Here is a 26653-nt window from a genome sequence, read left to right as displayed (position 1 = left end):
GTAAAATTACTGATACATGGTACGAATTCTGGAGATTGATATTTGAATATACTTTGTGACACATACCAAACTGTGTTGCTATCAAAATAAAGACTGGAGGAAGAATTTATAAATTTCCACATGAAATGCATGATTTTGGACCACCACGTGTTATCAGTGCAATTGACAGAGAGTCTAATATTTTAAACTCGAGCCACCTATATAGGTTTAACAGCTAGTTTTGTAAATGCCACAGGTAGTTGTATTTCACATGAGAAATAGCAAATGTGATAATTCCTCAACACATAGAGGAAAGACCAGTGTGGCAATTCCTCAAGAGTGTATAGCTACATGCACAATTAGTTGCTTCTGTGCTTTTTGGTGTGTTCTGGGAATATGGCCACACGCTTTGCCTGTCTCCCAATTCTCAAGTAAAATTCAGAGAGGTTAGCGCTTCCAGCTGCTCTGGAGAGAGTACTGTCCTAGTTTGCAGTACCTTATGTGATGCATGAGCAAGTTCGTATGTTCTGACCTTTTCTCCTATTCCTCAGATATGTATGTAATTCTGACACTTCATTGAGACATCAGGGTTTTGTAAATCTTAGAAGGCCAACAATTGCTCTCAGTATAAAACAGTTGCTAATGCAGCACTTCTTATCTTGTAGTGCTTGATGACTTGATGCTTGGCTGGCATGGACAACATGATCACAATAATAAGCTTGATGCAGAGCAATGAAGAGATCTATAAAAAGGTCTCAAACGTATTAGGTTTCGAGAAGGTATCCTGCCTTTGCTGGTATAATTTATATCACCGATGCAGTTTGTAAGCGGTTGGCAGTAGCTCCGTGCCAATGAAGCTCTAGTGAATTTAATCGTAAACAAGAGTAGCATTAAGTGAATGGCCTTTTCCCTCTGGGGACTTTGATTGAAACCTTTACTCATGTGAAGCAATAAAGTGTTTTCAGTCTGTCAAATTTACTTAACCACCACACAATTGAAAACCTCTCCATCGACTCGGGGTCCTGGGAATTAAGAAGCAGAGGCATTTGGACTTCAGAGTATGAAGATGTTGAGGAATCGTATCAATCCTTCCATTACATGCTGCAAACTCCTTCACTGCACAGACCCCTTCTGATGACAAGTATGGACTAACGCTAACCTTTGAGCTGCCTTATACATATGTCTATTTCTTTTTTGGTGATGCGATTCAAGCCAGATGAGCTTATTTTTATTGGCGAGTGCGATATAGAAGTGAGTGAGCTTTATCAAAAGTCATGACATTATGCATTCATCGAGGCAGCCCTGGCTGGTCCTCCTAATACATTATTCGCCCATACATGAACTGTTGTTAATTTAATGCTTTGTGTTTTTTGGAAGTTATCAACGTTTGAAAAGTAAATACTTAGGGCCTGATTGCGACTCTGGCCAGTGCCCTGCTGCCTTACTGCCAAAGACCAAGTTCCTGTACTACATTGACTGTTAAGTCCATGCTGTGCAGGAACTGGGCATGCATGCAGACGGGGGGGCCATCCTGTGCCCCCATGCATGCATCCCCATGGCCCTGTAGTGCCCCCTTAGTTTTCTCACCGCCACAGTTTTCATAGCGGGCTTACCTACATGAAAACTGTGGTGGTGAGGAAACTTGTAATATGCTTTGCGGTGCAGCAGCGGTACCACCAGCATATTGCAGGCCTCAGACTGCTGCAAGACTGCCAGGAAACATGGATCCCGGTGGTAGCAGCGGTCCCATGGCGGTTTGACCGCCTAACTGGTCATAGGGCAGTCGGAATAGTGGTGTCCACACCGCCACCATGTCTACTGCGGTCCATTGGACCACTGTAGTCATAATCAGGCCCATAAACTCTTGTGATATTGATATCTAAGCTGTGGTAGTGAGGACAGACGTGTACACAGGAACAATGGAAATAATATTAACAATAGTTTTCTCCATAATGAGCACAGCTTTTTTCACTAACTTTTCCCTGCTGGATGTTCCTCCCTAGAATTCGTACAAGCATAAGCTTCCCCAGATATCATTTACTGGTTACTTTAGTTACGAACAGCAAAATGTCCAGTGGGTCTACAATCTAGCCCCTTACTGTGCCTTAAAAGGCGGATTAACTTTAGATGTCTTCATCTGTACGTATCAGAAGTCCTAAAACATCTCTTTTGCTCAGTACTCTAAAATGAGTGAACAAATCACCTTTAAGATTCCATGCACTTAGGATGAAGGAAAGAAGTTGAGTAACGAAACCTGAACATCTTTAAGCACTGTGTAAAGAATACGATTGGGTGTCAAGGAAATGGATTTTCCAAAATTTCTCACAGCTATCAAGAGAAAATAATTATTGTTTTTTTTGGTTGCAGTTTTATATATCGCAAACTTGACCCGTCCGCTTTACTTGAGCACCAGTTACATTACACAAGGACATATTCATATTGGGTAGGCACTAGGAAATTAAGTGATTTGCCCATATTCACAGGATGTTGAGCCGATGCAGAGACTCGAACCGGGTTCCTCCACCTTCAAGTTTGCATCTCTGGCCGTTATGCCACATCCTCACCCCCTAAACTCTATTTGTGCTCTTCCACAAACTATTGTTTTATAACAGTTTTTGCCAATTTAATACCACTGAATTATTGATGGTAACACAAAATGCAGGGACGCTATAAGGGTGCTTAAATGAGAAGGGGGAGAGGATGTAGCCTTACCGCTAGAGCGGTCGACCTTGAAGCTGAAGAGCCGGGTTCGAGTCTCGGCAAGGACGCTCAACATCCTGTGATTCTGGGCAAATCACTTAATCTCCCCGTGCCTAACAAAAATGAATGTGTCTGTCTGTAATGCAACTGGGGCTCTTGTAAAGCGCTCTGATACCTGATATCTTCGGGTCTAGTTCGCGCTATGTAAAACTCTTGAATTTTTTTTTTTTTTAAAGTAGGTAACAAGTGAGTTAACATTGTCAATGGATAATGGAGGCAACTGGCGGTTAGAATAATTTAGTAAACTGAAGCGCCGACTCAGCCTTCCATCCTTCCGAGGATGGTAAGCTGAGAACAACAAATTGAGTAATAGTAATATTTTCCGATTTCTGCAGTTTAGAAACAATACAATTGCTGTACGAAACGGCTATACCTGAATTAAGTTGAATCCGCGTGTTCCAGCGTAAGTAGTGGCAGGAGGTCTGAAGCTTTGCTTTTAGTTATTGTGATAAACCACGTTTACCGTGAATCATTTGAATGCTGAGCCTTTGACAATTACAGAATAAAATACAGATCACTTTAGCGTTTGTCTTCTGGTGAATTATTAAACTACTATATAGATCTGGCACCATGGAGGACGTAAGTAATTGCAGGAAGGGAAAGTTGAATGTGGATGTAATGAAAGGAGGAGGGTCCTTTCATGACGGCAGCTGTTGTGTACTGTAGGTGTGTTCTATTAGCTATAGAGCTCTATATAAGTAACAGGCTGCAATTTTTGCATACCAGTCTAACAAAATCACATTCTACACATTTGAGACTATATGGGGGCTGCAATTATAGGGAGATACTTCTTATTGTCTTCCTTAGAGATTGACTATATGTGAGGAAATGGGTTGTGCCCATTTAGGACCCTTAGGTTTCTTCTGCCAAACCCTCAGCTCAACCCTGGGTGGCACTGAGCAGCAAGGCTTACACAGAGAGACCAGTGTTATGCAGTTAAACAGCACCAAAACAATGGAAGAATAAATCAACATGACAATCAAGAAGTCCAACACCAATTTATAAAAAATAACCTGTATTTGTTTAAGAATTTAGACATTAAAATGAAAAATATCAACCTGAGGGTCCTGGAGATATAGATTTTAGAAGCAATAATAAATCAAGCAATTTCACCCAACCGCAAACAAGCCTTGGCAAAGTCAATGAATTAAACAGAGAACTGTTTTCAAAGAATTAGGTAAGTGTCAATGCGGTTGGTTAGAAGTACTTGGGGTGACCAACTCCAGCAGAGAGCTAGTCGGGGGACCAATAAGATCCTCAAGAACAGTTACCTCCACCGAAGAAGCAGTCCTCCAGCAGTTCCAGAAATTTATCGTTGTTGCAAATAATTCCTATGGAGTGGTCCTGATGCAAGGGTTAAAGGATGCTGAAGATCCTCCAAGGATGCTGTGAATGCCAAACTGTCAACGGGGGTCTTCCTGCAGGGATTCCTCCATCCACAGAGATGGTGGGGGATTCCTGGTTGCAGGGCGGATATCCCACGAAGTCCTCTATCAGAAGAATGTGGCTGAAGTCCGGTCACCAGACTACCAGTCGCCCGTTGTAGCGATCACAGGTGCATCCTTCCTGGGTTGATAACAGCACTCCCGGATTCATTTAACTCTGGTGCAACTCTGTGCACTGGATCCTTGTCTTTGGTGCTGCACAGTGGCAGTGGTAGCGACTTGAAGACTTTTTCCTGCCAGCTTTCCCCAGCAGGCTTCTTCAGCTGTGCTGTGCAGGGTTGATAACAGCACTCCCGGATTCATTTAACTCTGGTGCAACTCTGTGCACTGGATCCTTGTCATTGGTGCTGCACAGTGGCAGTGGTAGCGACTTGAAGACTTTTTCCTGCCAGCTTTCCCCATCAGGCTTCTTCAGCTGTGCTGTGCACAGGAGGACAGTTGGCTGGCCCTTAAAGTCTCTTGGCTTGACTGGGCTCTGGATACTGCTTCTCTTTGAGCAGGACATGGCAGGCACAGTCCCTCTTTTCACTAGCCAACAGGTGCAGTCTCCGACCATCCAGCCTCTCTTTGCTGCTCCCTCGGTGCAGCAGTGCAGTCCTTCTTCAGTACTTCTTCCAAGTCTGTCAAGATCTGAGTTTTGGGTGTCAGGAGTGCCCTATTTATCTTCAGAAAATACCCTCAGGGTATGATGTGGTTGGTAGCCATTGGGCTACCAGGTTTCCTCCCTCCTGATTATCACTTCCTGGCAAGTGTGGCATATAGCTATCCCAGGATGCACCATTCTGCCCATTCCCAACATGGCGAGACCCCACTCTCTCAATATTCCGAGCTCACAAACCCATCCCCAGAGGTGTGGCTACCAAGGGGCTCAACGCCACTGGCAAAAATGGTTTGACAACTGGCTTCTCCAGCCCTGTTCCTAGCGCCAGCCTGTCTTCCTAAACAATAGAGTGCCCTTCTCATAAGTGTTACCAATTTCCCCTTCAAAGGTGGCTTCTTGTTTTAAAGCTCTCCTTTTGGGCTAACACCTGTGTGGCTTCCTGCAGGAAGAAGATAACACCTGTCTCCCATGCAGGCCATCATTTTGTCCTTTCTTGGGAGGGGTTAGCACGTCTCCTCAGGAGGCCATAAAGCTATCTGCAGGGCAAGTCCTGTTTACATCAGTAAACAGGCACTGGAAACCTAGGGCAACTAAAGTGGCAACTTCTAAAGTTGCACTTTGCCCACCAGTGACATTAAACTCAATGTAACCATTAAATCGGATTCAATGCACTAATTTATTTGATGCCAAACAATACCAACCTTAGTAGTCCCATTCGGAAGTTAGCAGGTCTGGGGTACCAGCCTGTAACGCCATACTTGCAAATGGGGCTGATAGTCTTTACATAGTAAAAATCACAATTTACAGTTTTTACTGCTGGAACATGTACAAGTACATGTTCCTCTTTTTAAAATACAGCACCCTGCCTTAGGGGTCATTTGGCCTGCCTTTGATTTGACATAAATTTTTTTAAAGGGAGGTTTGGGCCATGCCATACGTTAAATGAGCAAGTCCAGCTAGCAGTTTTAAACTGCCCTACCAGTCTGCAGGGGCAGACTGGGAGCCATGTTTTACCTTGTGCCACTCAGGGTGGCGCAATAAGTGGTACAGTTCCTGGGGATGCTGTAACTTACAGGCCCTGGGTACCTTTGGTACTATATACTAGGGACTTAAAAGTAAGTTAGGCTATTCCAACTGGAGGCAAGCCAATTAAACATGCAACATTTGAAGTGTCAGAGCACATGCACTGTGTCCTGTTTAGCAGGGATCAGGGCATTTCAGAGCAATTACACCAGTACCTAGTAGTCAAAAGGTGGCAAAAGATGTATGTGGGAGTTAACCTGCAAATCTCAGCTAAATAAAATGAGGTCCAAAAAACTGAGGATATAGGCTATTTGAAGCCGCACTCAACAAATGAATAATGTGTCAAGATGTCAGATAGTGCACGAAACCAAGGAGCACTCCCCTCTATGCTCCTCAAAATAGGAACAAGTCCTACAACAAAGTTCAATGCAAAAAGGTTCAGCACTATACAATGTGATATACACGTGTCATATTGAAGTTCAAAAACAGTTAGCACACAAGGAGATAACCAAATCCGAGATGTGTGTTTCTTGAAGTAGTGTCTCTTTATTTTTCTTAAAAGGATTTTTCTTTAATATTCCATGAACAAATGATCATAGCCATAGCCAACGCATCTCGTCTCCCAAAGAGACTTCTTCAGGGCTTCGCAGTATGGCATAAATGTCAATAGACGGTCGTGCAATTCAACAGTTTAAAATTGCAATGTTCGGAAAGCTTCTATAAAATTCAAAGACTCAGCAGTAGCATGATAACCAGCAACATGTATCGTCCATGTTATATCAGCACCAAATATAATTAGGTGAATACAAAATTCAGCATCATAGTATAGCAGCCCTTATATGAGGATGTAGTTAGTGCATGTACATTACTCTAACAGAAGGAGCGGTAAGCTCTTGCTATTTTAACTACATATTGTTGTTGAAAAACACTTCAAAGCAAATGAATAAATGAGTGTATTAAGTATTAGCACTTTCAGTCTGTTAGACCTGTCAGCCTCAGTGTGGTCTTAACCCAAACTTTTTGGCTTACTCCTCCATTTTGGCGGATATAATTTTTGTTGTCTTTAGGACTTTTTGCACTTTACCACTGCTAATCAGTGCTAAGGTGCATGTGCTCACTTCCGAAAACATGGTAAAATTGGCGTACACCCAATTGGCACATTTAATTTACTTGTAAGTCCCTTAAAGTGGTACTGCATGTACCCAGGGCCTATAAGTTAAATGCTACTAGTGGGCCTGCAGCATTGTGCCACCCATTTAAGTAGCCTCTTGAACATGTCTCAGGCTTGCCATTGCAGCCTGTGAGTGCAGTTTTAATCTGTCATTTTGACCTGGCAAATCCAACTTTTTGCCAGGCCTGAACTCTCCATTTTAATACAAATAAGTCCCCCTTAGAATGGGCCCTGAACATCCAAGAGGGCAGGGTGCAGTACCCTGAACATCCCAGAGGGCAGGGTGCAGTGTAAAAAGTAGGACATATACTTTTGAGTTTACACGTGTCCTAGTAATAAAAAACTCCCAAATTTGTTTTCACTACTTCAAGGCTTACCTCCCCCATAGGTCAACATTGGAGTTACCTTATTACATTTAATAAGCTGAAATTTCCAATTGGAAGCAGGTTGACAGTTTGAGTCTCGAGTCTAAACAATTGTAATTAAAATCCCTCTTTAATGGTAACGTCGGAATTTTAATCACAATTCTGATAATTCTACTGTTAAAAAGTTGATATTTCTTGTCCTAACCATTTGGTGACTGCATCCTATTCCTGGGTCACATGACTAGGTGTAGCTGCCGGTTGGTCTTTTTACATTGCTCCCAGACAGTGAGACAAAAGGAAGATAGGTGTTGGCTGGATGGGTGACTCAGAGTTAACAAGGGGGAGAAGCTGTCACCTACCACACTTGCACATCACAAAGGCTTTGCGTGAGCTCCCTCACAAAGGATTTGCCACTAGTCTGTTGTGACTCCAGACAAGCTGGGGCCAGGATAGGGAGGAAGGGGATGCCTGACTCTCAGGGCAGTGGAAACCTCTAGAAGCTTACTCCACTTCAAAGCGTGCACCAGGTACAAATATTGGACCCTTTGACCCAACTCTTGAGTACACTTCTGTACCTGTGGACTTTGCCAGAAAGAAGGACTGCTGCGCTGCCATTCTCCTGGACTGCTGCTCTGAGGGACTGCTACCCTGCTGTACTGGCCTGTTGCCCTCTTGCTGGGGGGAAAAGGACTGGACCTGCATCTGTTGGACTGAGGACCCCAGAGTGACTCCAAGGGCTAGTTGGTTGGCTTCCTGAGTGGAGCCTCAGTGACAGAAGGCTCCAACAACCTTGAACACAGCACCTGGATTCTGCCATCAGGGAGTCCTACCCTGCCAAGTGGTAACATCCCAGCCCTGGACCCTTTGAAGTGGGCCTGAAGGAGCTCTGCCAGCCCATCTGTTGTTTCAGCAGAACCGATGCATCTCCTCTGCTGCGCTGCATGACCCAAGCAAAACCGATGTATTGCCTCTGCTCCATGCATTTCTCCACCACAAGGACTTTGCATCGCTGCTCGCAGCTGCCCAGGAACCGCCGCTCTGCGATGCATCCTCGACGCAGGCCATCGCATCGCAAGCCCCTTGTCAACAGCATCCTTGAATGTGATGCAGTACTCCACATCACAAGCCCCGTAACTTCTCGGAATCAGCAAGTGAACAACGCATCTCGACTCAGGACTTTGCATCGCAAGGCCCTCATTGATGGCATCCTCAACGACGATGCAGGACATCACATTGCAGTTGCTAGGAATCGACGCTGCACAACCCACCCCTCTTCCTTTTTTATTTAAACAGAGTTCATTGAATACTCACATTGCAGGTAGGTGATTAACATAGTAGTTGCTTTACAACTCGCCCCACCAGCCAAAATAGTATTGAAATGGAAGAGCATGTAATACTGCAACGAAATAAACCAAAAACCCAAAATAACAATTACAACCATGAACCAGCCTTGTGAGAGTATAGGAGATGCTGGGGAGTGAGTCACAGTTATGTGATTGGGTATGAATTGTGTGGCGAGTTAGGCATGTCTCAATTTAATCAGTATTCAGGAGCTAATTCTCCACTAGTTTAGGATGGTGCAGTGTGAGAGGTGCAGAAGTTAATGATACATGATTCCTAGTCAGGTAGGAGTTATGGCTAGTCCGACTGTTCTGCAGCGTGCCTAATTAATTGACTGTCACTTCCCACGTATGGCAGATCATCCAGTATTTGTGTTCAAACCTACGCCCAGCTTTCATGTCGCAGTCCCCTGTTCGCCTCTCTTTCCAATACTACATTCTGGCAAGAAGCCCATTTGTGAAGTTGTGTCAACCAACCCCAAATGGCGGGGCCCTCCGATGTTGTCCAGGCCTTCGTCAACTGGCGTCTTGCAAGGATTAATGCCAGATCTGCAAACCTGATTTTTATACCATGTGGAGGGAGGTGGCATCAGGTCCTCCGCATCTGGGGCAGCCTGCTTTCTGAACTATGAATAAGTAATAATGGACTGGTTTAAACCATGTGTTGCAGGCAACCCATGGAGTATGTTCCAGTGTTTTAGCCCAGTCTGCCTCTCCAGTGGGGACACCCAGATATGACTGACTTCTCCTGTAATGACCGCAGACCTTTTTTTTGCCTTCCCAAGCTGTGCCTTGTATAACTGTGAGACTGCATGCTGCCTTCCATCAATCTTGCATATGCACTGGAGGCCCAGATGGATCTCTGGTTCATTTCACGCTATGCACCACCAACATCAAACTGTCGCCATCATTGACCCATGCAGGAAAAAGTGTTGATGTACAGATGGCATCATGCAAACTTAAAGTGATCCCAGAAAATATTTCCCCAACATATACCTTCTCCTGATTGATAATGTACTCACTTCCCACAGTGAATTAGGGATCTAAATAAACGGAATTACCCATAACATCCCCAATGCCTTAACCCAGGATTGAGAAGCCAAAACACTCGATCCAAATAAGTGGAAACAATCTTTATGGTGCAACAAGGGGCGAGACCCATTACTAGTCCAGAAAGGTAGGGATCTATCCCTCTGTGAAGAGGGGGTAGGGACCATGTCCAACCTAGAAAGCAAGCAACAATCCTGACAGTCCAGGCATTCCAGAGTACAGGGCCACTCATCACTACGCCCTCCCTGCAACCCAGCTGCACCCGATACCTCCACAATTACTGGGTGTGATATTCGGCCCTCAGAGATAATCAGCCAGGGGAGAAGTCAGTGCCCAGCCCTGCAGCTGAAGACCATCCGAGGCGCCCGCCCACTGTTGCCTTCCTTAGAGTTCGAGCCTTGCTCGGGAGCCAACAGATCAAAAGAGATATTGGGATAATGCAACACTTCAGCCACCACCTGCGCCCTGGCCCTAGATGGTTGCTATTTAGAAAGGCGGTTTCATGTCTGTAATTTTTGTCCTTTCCTTGTACTCTTGCTCTGCCAGTAGGCAACAGGTGCTGTGCTCTCCAAGCATGTGTCAGCATCCTTAGAGCCGAGCTAGTTCCATGTCTTCTTTGGGGTAATAAACAAAGGTGTGGAGTCCCCCTTCCCAAATTGAAGTTTCACAGGGAACAGCAGAGCATATTTCAGGCCCATAGATTGTAGTTGGCACTTCACCTTAGTGTAAGAGGAGCGTTGTTTCTGGACCATTGCCTTGTAATCCGGATAGGCAGTTACATTTGAGTCCTCAACCTTCCAGGGCCCTGTGGTGCTGAATAATTGCAGGATCAGGTCTGTGTAATTTGCAGGAGCAGCTCTGTGTAATTTAACAGGCCGTTGATAATAGGCCTAGGGGTGCTCCTGGGCACCCTAGAAGGTGTTTTGCACATTCTGTGGGGAAGAAGCAGGGTTTTACCAGCCAATACCGTCTGCTAGCCACACTTTCAGGAATAATTCCACCTCTGGCCTTCTGTGTGCTCTAGGATTCCCAAGAAGCGAATGTTGTTGCACGTGGAGTGGCCTTCGGCATCTTCCACCTATTTCTGTAGATGCTGCATGTCCTTTTTAAGCTGGTGCACTTGAGCCTGCATTCCATGTACTATAGGCCAGAACTCCCCTATGGTCGATTCAGTGTCCTCCACTCACTTTTGGATAATTTCATGTGATCAGCCCGGAGCAGGGACAATGTCAACCTTAGATTCACATTCCAGCATAGAGTTTATCTCCTCAATGGCCAGCAGAATCTATTCAAACTGACTAGAGTGCTTTCCCAATCTCAGCTCTAATTGGTACAGTGTGCCACTATTTAATCCTTGTGCCGGGGAGGCATTGCCACGGTTACAAGAAGTGGCGGGCAACAGTTTAGTCGGTTTAGGTTTCACCACCATGACCCAAGTGTATGCTCACATGTGGGTCCCTCATGGATAGCAGACCCAGTTATCCCAACTCTAAACCACTTTGGAGGCAGAGCCAGGTCACACACAGATAAGTGTGTAGGGTCACAGCTCTCTGTATATATCTTGACTGAGGCTGACGGCGATACAAAACAGGTACAGTCAGCACCTTATTCCAGGTGGTCCACTGGCAACCTGGCTCACAGTGTGTCTCAAAAGGGTGCCATCGGGGTGCTAACAAGCAAGGAGACTCTGACCCCTGTGCCCTCCTCAAGCCAGTAGGCGAAAAATACTATATGACGATTCCCAGCTCTGAGGTGGCAGGGCAAGGTGCAGTTTTAAAGAGTCAGCTGTGGAGGGGTGCTAAAGGGTTCCTCCTCCCCTCACATGCAGTGCATATGTCCAATCAATGCAAGGGGGCCGGTGCCGCAGACCAGCCCGGGTACTCCTCAATGCCCCTCCTGTTATGAGCAAGGTCTCTGCCGACAGGTTGGTAGGCCTGGCACAGCAACTATAGGGCATCAGGAAGAGGTTGGGGGAGGACCCCAGTCAGTACAAGCCCAAAAGGACCACAGTCCAACGAGACATGGAGCTTGAGCCCAGCTCTGTCCGTGCACCCCACTCCTGCACCTCCGCCAACAGATCAGAGTGGCTGTGGCCCAGCTGCCTCAGGGGCCAGAGCAAGCCTGTACACAGGCCTGAGCGCTGGCCACAGTTCTCCACCAAGTATGACCAATCCAGGGAGCGAGTCGAGCTCCCAAGCACCAGCAGCTCCTCCTAACCATGCAGCCGGCTGATTGCTGCACGTCTCTAGTCGCAGGTCTGCCCTCGGCCACCCACACAGCTGTCAGGGCGCTGGCGGATAATCTAAGTGGCCAAAGGTAAGGCCATCCAAGATAGTGCGGGGGTATGCCACACACTACATTTCATGTGGGGCCCCAGGTAGAGGGGCGGGCAGAGCATTCTGAAGTATTGCAGCGGGTCTGTCCCTGGGGTGCTGGGCCTTGGTCCATTCAAGCTGCCATCTTGGACCTCCCCCCCCCCCCTGCCCCCCAAGACACAAGCTCTATGCGGGACTATGCAACACCCTGCAAAACATTTAAGTTACTCTCCACAGTTGGGGCTTTGTGCTTTTTGGTGCTATTTTCATTAAATCTTTAACATTGCATATCTCCTGTTCTACTGATTGGATTTTTGTCATTTGGGTCCTGACTTCTTTATTAAAATGTACTCTATATTACCAAATTGGTGTGGAATTCTACTTTACACATTGACTCTAAGTTAAGCCTGACTGCTCTGTACCAAGCTACCAGAGGCTTGAGCACAGGTTAATGTTCGGTTTGCTTGTACCTTACCCTGACCAGGATTGTGGTTCCTGCTTGAGTAGGGTTTCATCCCCTCAACCAATAACCCAATTTCTTACAATGTGTGTCTTTTGATATGTCTCTTTCATTTGTAGTATGTTGGGTGTGCTAAAGGAGATTAAATGTATTTGTATTGGTGAATTGTGTTGTAATGTGTTAATTTGTATAACATGTGTATAAGAAAAATAATTAAGCAAACATGCAAGCACCTAGTTTTGGAATCTCAAAATGTTCCGAGCTGTGATTGCACCATAGCAAGAAAGGGAATGGCCTAGTTAAGCATTCATTCTAATGCAACTTGAAAACACCAATATCATATGTTGTTAAAAGACAGTTTACAAAATTCACTCCAATTGTATTGAGAATATCTAATTAGCAAAATTGTTCTCCAACTCTATTCACAGCTTCAATGTTTTATCCCAAGCTTTATTTAATATTTTACTTCCTGCATTGTTTGGCGCATATTTACTACTAATATAATTCAAGAAAATGGCAAGATTCATACTAGCTCCATGGGAAAAATATTATTCACAAGGTGAACGTTGTTCCTTTGCACCCCCATCACTTCTTATTGTTTTCTGTTTTCATTCACACCTTGACAGAAATAAGTCCCTTTTCTAGATACTGGGTTCGAAAAAGGTTTGTGGGCGTGCATACATTGTCAGTACATTCCCACCCTAATACTCCCACTCTCCACTTAAAAGTGGTTTTTGCTCAAGTGACAATAATTATGGGGTCTATTCAAAAACTGCATTTTGTAGTACGTTTAGTGGTACTACAATAGATCTTACATACTACATAACGCTATTCACAAACATATTTGCAGAGGTTCCAATGCCGCCTCACACATGTAAGCATACTTTTTAGTTGTAAATTTGGGAGGGAGAGAGGGGAGTGGTTAGAAATTGGGGAGTACTTACTCCGAAATGGGGGTGGGATAAGGGAGGGATAAGGAGGATTTTAGGGAGAGACGTGCACCCAACCACAAACAAGTAAGCCCATTCCTATTCACTAACTTTACTTCTAAAGTTAGTACAGCAAAAAAAGACCCCAAACATTTGCAGATGGACTCCATCTCAGAGCTGGAATACGTTTAGCACTATACATAGCCAACCACTGGTCCTGCACCACCCTCCCAAAGAAAATAAAGGAGATAAAGACTTAAAATAACCTCTGAGGAAATAATGTTAAATTAAATTATTTAAACTAGTTAAAAATATAAATACATTGAATTTGATGTTTAAAATATGCAATATTTTAAAATATATTTTTATTGCTTGTTAAAACTATTTTTAATGACATTTTGCATAGTTTGATAACCATTTTTAAATTTGGAAATTTATGTAACATTACTTTTTTAATAATTTATAATTACATTACTTTTATTGAATTATATCCATAACTTTTGTTAATTTGAATACATACTTAAAATATGTATAAAGGATTCTTTCATATAAACTTGCCAAAATAATTTTAATTGCATTTATTATATACTCAAAATATTTATTTTGTAAATCAAACGTTTAATAAACGTTTGCACTTTTCCAGTCTCTGGCCCGGTGGCAGAGTCCTCTGCCTATATTCCAAAGGTTACTAATATTACCTATAAACGATTAACCTATTTTTTCTTAATTTTTAAATTTATTTAAATATATTATTTTAAATATTTTTATAGATTTTTTTAATCCCACTTAAAGTAAAATGATTGTATTTACTTATTATGCATTAAAAATGACAAAAACGGCATGTATAGAATTTATTTAAGTAATTCAATAAAAATTCAAATGTATTTTTGAACTGAAAAAGGTTTTTGAAATATTTTATCTTGAAATAATATTTATTTTAAAATGCATATATATATATATATATATATATATATATATATATATATACACACACACATATATTCTAACATCAATATAAATTAGTTTAATTTAAAATTATTTCCTGTGGGTTTCTATTTTTAAGACCCAACTTTCATTATTTTCCATGGGAGGGTGTTGCAGTATCAGTGGTTGGCCATGTATGGTGCTGAACTTACTACTGCTTCTTTTTGACTGTAGTCTCTTAACATTCATAAATTTGGATCCATCCATGATATTAGGGGGTGGGGACGTGTAAGTCTACACTGTTTACTAACTTTACGCTCATAAATGGTGAATAGTCAAAAGTAGTATATTTACGCAACAGTGTTAGAGCAAACTTTCATATGTAAGTTTACCTTTGTGAGTAGTAAAACTTCTGTAAATTTCAAAAGTATTTTCACACTCATGAAATAGAGTATTTGCTCATCTAAGCTAAGCAAACACCTGTTGGAAATAGCTTTGTGATTCGGGTCCCCAGTATTTAGCATAACTTACAATGTGGTTTTACTGCATAAATGCTAGTGGTAGCAGTGGTAACTGCAAGGGGGAAAATACACTGAAATATGCAGATGTAGTGTTATTTCACGTTATCCCAATGTTTTTCCCCCACAGATCAGGAGATGTTATCCCCTAGTAGCTTAAGTATCATTATAGGGTGTCCTGATTTACTGAGCACTCTAATAGGGCAGGTGAATGGTAATGAAGCCACTTAGTAGGGCATGGATCTAAATTCTAAATAGGCATACCAACTCTAGGATAACAAATAGGCAATGCTGTTCAATATTTTGCCTTAATGCACTTTAGTGTTCCTTGCTTACCTCCAACTCTTGATGTCTGTACAGTATTCAAAAGCAGTTGACCTAATAAACACTATGGGGTCGATTCCGATCCTGTATTTTTTTTTTCCGTACGACTCGTATCCGTAATTTTTTCCGTACGAATCGTACAAGTCCCGTCCGACCCGTAAAGTACGATTCGTACGGGAAAAATACATACGGATCGGCCCGATCCGTACGAATCGGATCGGGAAAAGTTGTATGAGACGGACCCGGACACTTTTCCGTACGAATCCTAAAAATACAGTCCGACCGTACTAGTACGATCCGGACCGGCTTTCCGATTTACAATTCGTACGGAAAACGTCCCGTACACGGGGAATGCCTTTACCCGCTATGAAGCAAACTTTGTACGACTCGTATCCCGGGAAAAGTTGTTCCCGGGGTGTGAGTCGTACAGGCCCCCCATGCATATGTACGCACCTTACAACAACATCGCGTATGTACGCATCATACATACGCAATGTTGGGGTAAGCACGGTAAATACGCAATGTTGGGGTACGCACCGTACATACACAATGCATGGGGATGTATGCCTGTACGACACGTACCCCTGGGGACTCTGCTTTTACGGCTGTTTTTGGCTCCCGTAAGAAAAGAGCCGTACGGAGTGCCGTAGGGACAAATCGTACTTGCTGGGCCGGAAACCGCTGCTTAAATACGTCCGGACGTCGCGTACAGGCTGGTCCGGATCCAATTCGTTGTTTTTTTTTACCCGTACGGTCTTTTGTACGATTCGTACGGAAATAGGCTTTCTGTACGAATCGTACTTCCTAGGTTGTACGGAAAGTTTACCGGGTACGAGCCGTACAGAGAAAATGCTCCGTACATCGATTCGTACAGCCTTTTTCCAGGATTGGAATCGGCCCCTATATGTATGCCTAATCATGCAGAGCAAACCGTGGTGTGGAGCAATGGGGCATTGTACTTTATGAGGCTTTTGGGAAACAAGATAATATACATAGAGTGGGGATTTATATCTTTAAATAATACAGTTGCATTACATATTTTTACAATTTAATTTCAATGTTTATATTTTAGGCAAAGGGGTTCAAGCCCAGGGCCCTTACCGCTAGAGTTGGCAAGTTAGCCACAAGGCCCCTAGACGGCACCTAGCGATCATGCAGTGTCGGCAAAGCAACACATTTAATACATACAACTTGGATAAATACATTATGATGCATTACATGCATTCCAACTGCTTATGTAAATCTCTCACATCCATATCTCAAATACTGTATCATTAAGCAAGAACATCCCAATTAATAGGATAGAATTCTCAATCATAATCTATGGAACATTTGCAATCCATTAAAGAACTAATATACCGAAGTAAGCAATTAGTTGAAACTGTAATTATAATTGGTTGAAAAAGTTCAAAGACAATAAAAAATGGTTTTTAAAATATTTTTTACATTTTTAAGATGGACCCTATAAAGACTGTAAAGGCGATATGCAACTGTTCAATGATGCATTATTATTTACATTTTGACTTTTTAAAGGCAGTATACTGTAGAAATAATTTTCTCCATGCTAGTTATGGACTCTTGAACATAAAGTATAATACCTGTGACTTGTCTGTTAAGGTGATTGTGAGCAGTAGAACAGTCCTGGTGGCAGGATACCTTGAATACTGGTCTTGGTGCCTACTCTAAGAGGAAAGACATACCATCATAGAAAGAGCTGGATCTTGGTATGTGGATTCAGATCGGTTTCATATTGAGGTTAGGCACAACATCCCAACAGTGTTTTGGAACCCGCATAAGAAACATGGCCTCAACTAGGACGTCTTCGATGCAGGTTGATGGTGTTATCACCCAGCTTTGTTAGCAAATTCAAAACTCTAACCTACCTTTGAAGTGACCCAAAACTGTCCAAAAATCGAGAAAAGGAGTGGCTACCCAATGGAACCAAGGGCACAAGCAAAACCATATGCGAGTGATGCCCCAGTAACATTCATGCCTCTGACAAACCCCACATTTGAGACACTGAGATTGGATGGAAAACATGCTTGACACATTTCATTCGAGAGCGGCTATGTTTGCAGAGATGGCTACTAGAATAAGGTCTGTTAAAAAGCGTAGGCGCAAAGAAAGTTGCTTTCAATGTGAGGTGACTATATAAATATCCGGGCTTGCTCAAGACCTCTTGATACTTCAGCACTTTAATAACTTATTACAATGGCCCCATAGCTCGAGCCATTGCATACTAGCCCAGGCTAACGGTAATGATATTATGTTCTTTACAGCCCGGTGACTCCCCAGACTACTGGATCTCATTATGGAAGCAGAACCCCTCAATTTAGTACAGGGTTTAAAAGGCTGTTTGGGGGGATGAGGGACAATCTTACTTGTGATGGTTTCCGAACTTACCTGAAATTGGAAGGCTAAATGAGGTGAAAGAATACCTTTTTGGAAAGATGAGTGACTGTGCCAGGGAAGTCCCAGCAGACATGGGAAGACCAGAAAGAGGTATTCTGGATCACTCCTGGATTGGCAAAGGTCAGTGGGAAGGAATGTTACTAAAAAAGTGAGACAAGACTACTGTTAATCGAAATTCTGAAAGGTTAGCAGGATTGATTTGAGCACAGAGGTGCGTTTTTGGTTTGGGGATGTGGGGAAAGTCCTAGAGCAAGGAGGAAGAACAGCCATTGAGTAATGCATAGAATATATCAATGCACAAGTTGGACAGATCGAACAAACCTGAGTCTCTCAACATTTATCCTCCTTATGTGCAATCTAAATTAAATTAGATGTCTAAATACATGGTGGTATCTGTTCCCACTTCAGAGATTTTCATTACAGACACTTTTCTAATTCAGTGGCCTTTTTGGGAGTGGGTTGGTACTCTTTTGAGTTACAATGTAATTTCATCAAATGATCCACATTACAAAAATGTAATTTGAAAAGGTGACCCAAATGTAGGGAAGGATTCTCTCTTTTTGGTAGTTCGGTCTCTGAGGTGTTATTGGCTCACATTGTTTACCTATGTTAATTGTGTAAAAGAAGCATTTGTGGTGTGATGATTTTATTCCATGTTGCATGGCTGTGAAAACCACTGAAACTAGCAAAGCAAATTTCTCAGTTTAGCTCCGTGCTGAGCAGGCTGAGATCCTGCTTTTTTCATGCGAGCTGTGGATCCTCTGTCAAACCGAATACTTAGTTCATGGCCCTCGGATTAAGTTTGCTTTAAACTTACTTCACCTCTGGTTTCTCTTCAAAGCGAATAAATCTTTTGCCTTTTACCAAGACACAGGAAAATCGGATTTCCTTTTTCCCAATTATCTTTTCATAGTTTTTAAAAGAGACATAATACCATATTAAACAATGTGGTTTAACCTCTCATTGAGCAGAACGAGCCATGATTCTTAGAAACAGATGCTACACAGATTTTAATCCAGTTGAGAAACCTTTTTTATGATTGATTAAGATCATCCTTCTACCTTTTGATTAGTAAAGTAACCAAGATGTAATATAAGTGTGTCCAGACATCATTTGAATTTAACAATAACTAGCAACGCAGTTCATTTCTGTTTTTGCAATATGCTTGTAAATACCTGTAAAGATATACAAAGGCCCTGGATGAAGTTAACTCCTCAGATAAGCAGAACAAGCTTGGGTGTCTAAAGAAAATAAAGCACCTGTTAGCCGATATAGGGCTAGAGGATCATTGGGAAAATTAGGGACCCAGCCTCATTTCCTTCTAAAGATCAAATAAAATCACACTATTGGGGCTGGGTCGCCCAGCTAGCTGCTTCTAAGTCTAATGAGGGCCGGCTAAGTTCAGAGTTCACATATTTTAAATGTGTTCCCTTCCTAGAACCCTACTTAGACATTATCCAGTCTTCATTGAATAGAAAACTATATATGAAGGTCAGGTTCGGTACGCTTCCCTTTAATGCACACACTAGTTCATGGCGCAATTCCTCAGTAATATCACGGTTCTGCCCTCTTTGAACTGCATCACCAGAAACACCAGCGCGTGTTTTATTTGCCTCCCCTGCTTACTCTCGCTCTAGAGCAAAGTGGCTCACTCTCCTATGTAAACATTTGGAGACGCGTAATCACGGTATCAGACAAGTGATAGCTTGTGGAGTCGCAAAGTTCCTAGGCCACCTGTGGGGCATAGGGAGGAAGCAGATGCACATAGGAGGAGATTGATAACTATGCACTTTATTTTAATCTAATCCAAAGTATCAGCTGTATAGTATTTTATAATGAATATGTTCAGGTTTGAGTGGCTCGTATGCCAAAAGCCTCTTGGCAACATAGTGGTCGGCGCCAGATGATCTTATGCCATGGAGGTTCGTGTGGCTTAAGGTGCACTTGATAGAGGGCTGTTCAGTATGTGAATAATGAACCAAGCTTTTACCTTTGGGTTTGTTGTTTAGGATATATTTTTTATTATTTTTTGGATGTAATGAATTGTATATTGTATTTCCATGAACTAGCTATGTATTTTATGGTTTATTTAATCTCTTCCAATAAAGTGTATGAGCTGAATTGTACATTGCACTTTTATGGTCATATGACCGATTAAAGTTTGACTGACTGACATATGAGGATTTCAAAATTGCTGAAAGGGTTAATGCTTCAAATATAAACAAACACATAGTGTTTTGTTAGGTGTTATAAATGCAAAGATTAGATTTTCATCTCTAATTTAATCTGATATTTTTAGCTGCAATTTGTTTTATTTAAAAAATAAATGTTTGTTGTGTTCATGTAGTTGTCATTTATAAGTAAAACAAGTGTTGAGCCCAGACAGAAAGATATTAAATTTCTAGTCTTATCGAAATACCTATAACTTTTCAAAATATAAATCTACATAGTAGAGAATCACAATGTATAAGTCCACCCAATATGAGTCATGTGTAGTGCCTGAAAGGGAGCGAAGATACAAGCCAGAAATACCTTTACACTATACAACAATTTCAGTCATACAGTTCTACATACTGACCCAACACTATTTTATATTTATTATGTTTTTATTTAAAATAACAATATACCAAAAACGAATTCAATCATACCTTACACTACAGGTGTACACTATTTCATCCACTCCTATCAAAGTCGAATATGAGTTCAATGACTTGTAACTACAAACCACCTGCATGAACTGTGGGCCTGATACCTTTTGACAGCATACTAAGTACCCAGTACGTTTGTATACATCTATTTTGGTTATCATAAAGTGGTACATTCCTCAAATTCAGATTGCCCCATTAGATGGAGATGGCTCCTTTATTTTGCTGCAGTATCTCTTCTTGCCACCACAAATCCCTGGGATAGCAATGATTGGTCATGTCTACTGATTTCTCCATCCTTGGTGATTTCAAGGATGGACAACATTGGTCACAGTCTTTCTGCTATTCATCATTGCCGAGACTATGTGGGCAATCTTTTCTAAAAGCCCTGGATGAGTGGCATTCTATATCTTTCGCAGTCAGGTTCTATTCTGACTATTTTACATACTACACCAAGCGCATAATTAATTTAAGATTGAAATTTAATATTCATAAACCAGAAACTGGCTTCTGTTTCTACCTCTCTCGGATAGTCAGTGACTTGCTCTTCTTCGCCCAGGGCTGTTGGGTCTTTGTCATTGTTTGCCAAGATATTGAGTCCTGGCAGTTACAAAGTATCCAGACATTGTGTAATATGAACACTTGCCGGGTTTCATTTTCGTTTTTAGGGGCTTCAGTAGGATATGCCTGGATATTGTAAGCTCTCCATCAAGTATCGTCCCGTAACATGTTTTAATTGGAGAAAGTTGCTTAATTCTTAACGGTGTAACTTGACTCTTTAAAATATGATTGACACTAAATACATCCTCCAATTTAGATAGTCCTCCCAGGTCTATTTTTGAATGCCTGGGATCAGGCCATTTTTTGACTCCAGATTTCATTTTAGCTATACATTGATGAGAAAAAGAAAGTACACAATCCTAGGATTCTTTCATTTTACATACTTTTATGTATAAATGTTGTTCATCAAGCCCTCACCAAGTCCTGACAGTCCATAATTCTATCATGTGATATATCACACACACAATTTCACTTTGTCATTATTTGTTAAACAATCAAAACAGGTGACTTTCAGAAGCATGGAAACTGTTTTGCGCTACGCTGGACTGCTAAGCAAGCAAATAAGTGGTGCAAATCACCTTTTGCTGTATTTATTTGCAGACCGTCACATGTACAACCTAATAAGTTTGAAGCGAGTGCATCTTTTGATTTGCCGAGTAATTACAATCCATAGGAATGTGACGTCTGTTGTATCCCATCTATATTGCCAGTTTGCTTTGTTAATCAACAATTAGATGGGCATCAAATTTGACTTTCATCAGTTTGTAGCAACAAGATAAGGAGTCAAACTTGTTAAGCAGGTGTAGTGATCATGTACAATCAATGCACTTCACAACTTAGGCCCCACCTACCTTAACAGCGCATCTCCTTCCACCAACCACCCAGACACCTCCATTCTGCAGGACTTCAACTTGCACTCCTCCGAATCAAATGCAGAGCCAGATCAGGGAGATGGGCGTTCTCTTACATCCCTCCTAAAGCATGGAACAACCTCCAACTCCATTTCAAATCCTATTCCATGCTTCTTGAATTCTGAAAGAAGATGAAGGCCTGGTTTCCAATCAACCAAACTACCCCTAGGCAGGGCTTGGCACTCACACCTGCTCAGCACCAGATTACACTCACAGGTGATAGTGTTCTTTACAAATACACATAACATCACATTAAGGTTGGTTGAAGTTTCTGATGTCATACAAAGCCTACCATCTGCCAATATAAAATTCCTGGCAAAATACTCCCCAATTTACACATCTTTAGTGCTATTATTAGCTCTTATTACCAGTGATTCTGAAGCTGCATGACAGCGAGCATCGCTGTTTCATTTCTTAATTTATCTTGACGTTCCCTAAAAGCAGACAATTTAAATTTATAGCTGCTTTGTGTGAGGACAAAAGTCCCCAGCTGACTGTACAAGCTATTCCCCCGCTCCATTTTATCTCTCTGTTTCCAGTATTTTGCCTACATTTTCTACTTGTTGCCGTTATGTCAAGGAGTCCTTAATTTAGAGGACCACCCCAAACTGCAAATCTGCTCCTTCTCACTGTCATTCTTGCTTATACCTCGGACAAGTTAAATCCTTTACTGGTTTCCCATGACGTAATCTAATAGGTGTACGCAACCTTGATGCCTTGCCACAGATCACTTGAAGGAGTGCATCTCATGTGCCAAAAACGCACAGGAACAGAAATTAAAAGCACGTTTTTAACTTTCTGGGGCAACAGTGTTTTAAGTCATCATAATTAAAAACCATTTCATTGAACTAGGTGAGAATTTTTTTTTTTGTTAAACCCAGGCACACATGCGAGATCATTCACAAAACAAGAAGCGAAAGGCAAAAATATATCTGTTTGATAATGATTGCTAGATTTATACTAAACAGAAGAATCTCTATTTAACATTTTGCACATAACATCTCATATTGAGCTTAGACTCATTTGTCACCTCACCATAGATTCCATCCCACTATCGAAAACTGCCTATGTTGCTGCACTCCGACAGTTTCCTAAAGCATACTTTGGGCCAACTAGGATGTCAGTCGGAGTTGCCTCAGACTGACATTTCTGCGGTCTCGAAACAGATCGACCTCAGGTTGGCGGTCCGAAACCACAATTACATGGTGCGGTCACAAACTTCCATTTCCCAATGGGAGTTTGTGCGGTGGTCAGAAACCAGCTGCAGCACAAGCTCCCATAGAGAAATGGGAGTCACTGTAAATCCCTGCACCGTGTGGCAGGCACCGTGATGGTGCAGGGATTTACAGTGGGCCGCTGTGGGATGGGGCCCTGCTGGGGGCCTCCTAAGTCACTTTCTGACAGGGTTTCCATGTCGGAAAGCCTGACATGGAAAGCCTGTTGAAAACTGACATCATAATCCTGATACACAAGAGAGTCTGGGATCTCCTTTTATCAAATTGAGTTTTGCATGATGGTGAAAACAAATCATGTTAGCACCATGCAAAACTTAATTTGACAAATATGTGTGTTTTTGAACTGATGTATCATTAAACTTGGGGAGAGAGGAGGTTATGGCGTAACGGCCAGAGCTGCCAATTTTGTAGTTGGGGAACCAGGCTCCAGTCTTTGCGTTAGCTCAACATCCTGTGATTCGGACCAAATTGCTTAATCTCCCCATGCCTACCAGAAATGAATGTGTCCTTGTGTTATGTAACTGTGTCTCATGTAAAGCGTTATATTAAACCTTCAGGTCGAGTTTGCACTATATAAAACCTCAAAACTATAAAACCAAATTGTGTTCTGCAGCCGGTATTTATATTGCAGTGGCAACCATGAAATGCAGCATAACACTCTGTTGTATCTAAATACTGCAACCAGTGTGAAAGTAATTGGGGAAACCTTATCGGTTTTTATTTGAATTCATTCAAGTGTCTGATATTTCTTTTCTTTATCCGGAGTGCATATTTTGTACTTCGCTTTGAATATTGCGGTTATTCACATCGGTGGACGATTATGTTTGTTTAGGAAGTTGCCTGGTTATTGTGAGTACGAAATTTAGAGTAGAGAGGTATTCGGAGTGACAAACGGCATGTAAAATGCAACTATATGTACATATGAACAGAAGGAGCATAGATGTCAATTCAACAAAAATGCAATAGTCTGGAAAAGTGGGACCACGCTCCCCTTGACCTCCAGTGAAATCACAGGAAATACCATCAAATGATCTTTGACCTGAATACAATTTATGAAGGGACATCACTTAACTATCGTCCATGCTGATATAAAAGAAAATTAGGTCAACAATGTTGACAAAAACCTACGAGTACAATATTTTAAAATAATAATAAAAACCTTGCAAAAGTAAATAGGTCTAACTTAGTTACCACCCATATGTTAATTATCATTTTCCAGCCATCGCTTCCAATGCTGAATGCAGCCCTCTCCCCAAATTCTGAGTGCAGCCCCCACAAACTCCCCCACACCCCACCGAATACCAGCTATGGCCTCAGATGCCTAATGTAGATACCTCAATGTCCACGCATGGCATGCAATGTCAGGCTTCTTGTACGGACAAGTAGAGCATCATATATCCAGTACTGCGGGTATATTCTCAAAAGTGGGGTACAATGAAAAGACTGGGCTTAAAGAGCCAGTGCACTCTTCCACCTGCATTTTGCACCCCCTCATACCATATGACCAGGACTTGGACAAGGACAGAATGTCTCACAGTGAAGGCACATGCCAGTGGACCCTCCAGTAGTGCGTCACCTTATGACCCCGGTAAGGATACAGGAGAGGGCAAATTTTAAGACACGTCTGCACCAGGCTTCCTTGCACTACAAAACTGAACGGGAAGGTCTTGAATTTTTGTCCTGAAAGTTTTACTCATTAAACCAATAAGTGTATAAAATGAATAAAGTTTTCCGGTCTTGAACAGAAAACATCTGAGGTCCGTGCCAGTCTAGTCCAGAATTGAGATCTTGTTTATTGTGTAATTTTGTTACTCTTTTGTGATGATGCTAATGAATCCAAAGTGATACTTTCAACAGACCTTGCTTCAGCTCTTGAAATGGTTGAGGATATGCATAGGTCCTGTTAGATAGTGCATACCTGGGTAAAAAGAGTAAGGCACAATGACACTTTACCATCCAGTTTTTCCCGTATTGCTTAACAACTGTTCTGTTCCATAGCCTTTTACTCCAAAGCATCAACAAGCAGACACCAAACGTTGACATAAAGCACTGTACCGCGTCCAAACAGAAACCAACCAAACATGCATTTGCAAAACCATACGTTCTAGGTTAGTTTGTGAATGGAATGTAAATACATATCTACTAAGGGTAACAACTGAGGCATGTTCTAGTTACGGGATTGTAATGGCATCAATGCTATATTCTACATCAGGGTTCTCCAAAGTCGGTCCTGGAGGGCCAGATCCATGTCAGATTTTTAGCATATCCCTATTTAGATAATATAATTATCTTAAGAATCCGGCATGGATCCGGCCCTCCAGGGCAGACTTTGGGGAACTCTATTTTAGATGAAAGATTGAAGAATGGAACTAAAATATGAGTAAAATAATACTTAACTGCTAACAATGAGAAACGCAACACACTGTCAGTTTAAAACTATCTACGATAAAGTACTATGTGTTGTATTAATGTAGAACACAATGTTTTTCGTTTGCCCAGTTTCATATAGAAATGCACGTAGCATCTATGTTTTGCGGTACATTGCACTCAGCTGTGCAAACTTATCTTTTTAGGGTCAAAGAAGAACAAAAACCACAACTGCCACAGTAAGTAAACCATCTTCACCGTGCAGTAGGCTTAACTTTCCTACTCTTTGCTGTGTACTGCTTTCTGCAACTTTGACGGTATTAGCCAACACTAATACTCGAGAGGCTGCGTTTAGTGTTGTCATCTGCTTCCTGATTGGCTTGTAAGACAGCTGGCTGCAGCTTCTTACTTCATCCACATGTTCGCTGGATGTGGTTTCTTGCTGCCTGCTTGTGGACTATGTAGTTAAGTGTAAGATGTGTTCCTCTGACATCCTTATTGGCTGACTGGTTCTTTCAGCTAACATCCCCATTGGCTGTAGCTTTTCTGCCTGTGTATTTCTCTTGCTTTGTCGGGTAAGAAAGTATTTAGCCTACAGTGTCATTTGTCTGGTTGTACAGTCACAATATTTGCTTGTTTGAACAGGTGGCTTCCCTTTAGTGGGATCACTGAGCTGGTAAATAACGTTCTTCAACCACAGCCAAAACAACCAAATGAAAAGGAGCCCCCGACGTAAGTAAGATGCTCTTTGTAGATGAAATGCTGTCTCTATGGCTCGGAAACATACCAGGGAGTAGGTTTCAATGCAACTGCTCCTGATTGGCAGATCCCCTGCAGTCGAGGCTGCTTTAAACTCAGGGCCCATTGGTTACCACACATAGATAAGTCTGTCAAGCCAAAGAGTATTCATGTTTCTTGCCGAGCCAGGATCCTAGCCAGACAAAGTACAGTTGTGTAGCATTCGACAGTAATTGTGTTAGAAATGAGAGGAAGAGGGCTTTGCACAACAGGTTTGTTAGTCAGAAGACCCGATTTCTGTTTGGGGTCTTCTATTTAGATCCCCTCGAGTTCCACTTCTGACATTGATGGAATATGTAATAATGTTTCTCTCCCCACCACCCATAATGCTCAGAACAGGTTACATTGTATATTAGACTAAAACAGCATGGAATTAGCGAGCATAGCTTTATTTCTCGTTTGAAAACACTATAACCTTGTGAAATCCCATGGCCACGTCCCCCCTTTATGATGTGGCGTGACTGCCTTGATGCTTTTGCCTAGTCCCTGAGTTTCGTGATTCATGGAGATCCAATCACGT

At 42.1% G+C, this 26653-nt stretch overlaps 1 protein-coding gene across 2 annotated transcripts in view; it reads left to right on the top strand.

The window, feature by feature from the left end:
* RIMS2 (regulating synaptic membrane exocytosis 2) overlaps positions 1-26653 on the top strand; it is a 1922267-nt gene that overhangs the window by 157045 nt on the left and 1738569 nt on the right. For both annotated transcript variants that reach the window (XM_085605119.1, XM_085605120.1), the window contains exons 2-3: positions 25542-25574; positions 25981-26067. In XM_085605119.1, the coding sequence (XP_085461245.1) occupies positions 25542-25574; positions 25981-26067 (120 nt within the window). The remainder of the gene's footprint in view (positions 1-25541; positions 25575-25980; positions 26068-26653) is intronic.

This window comes from Triturus cristatus, chromosome 5_1 (genome assembly GCF_964204655.1).
Source record: "Triturus cristatus chromosome 5_1, aTriCri1.1, whole genome shotgun sequence".
NCBI lineage: Eukaryota > Metazoa > Chordata > Amphibia > Caudata > Salamandridae > Triturus > Triturus cristatus.
The sequence above is the reverse complement of the archived record's forward strand: the minus strand, read 5'-3'. Positions and strand labels throughout refer to the sequence as shown.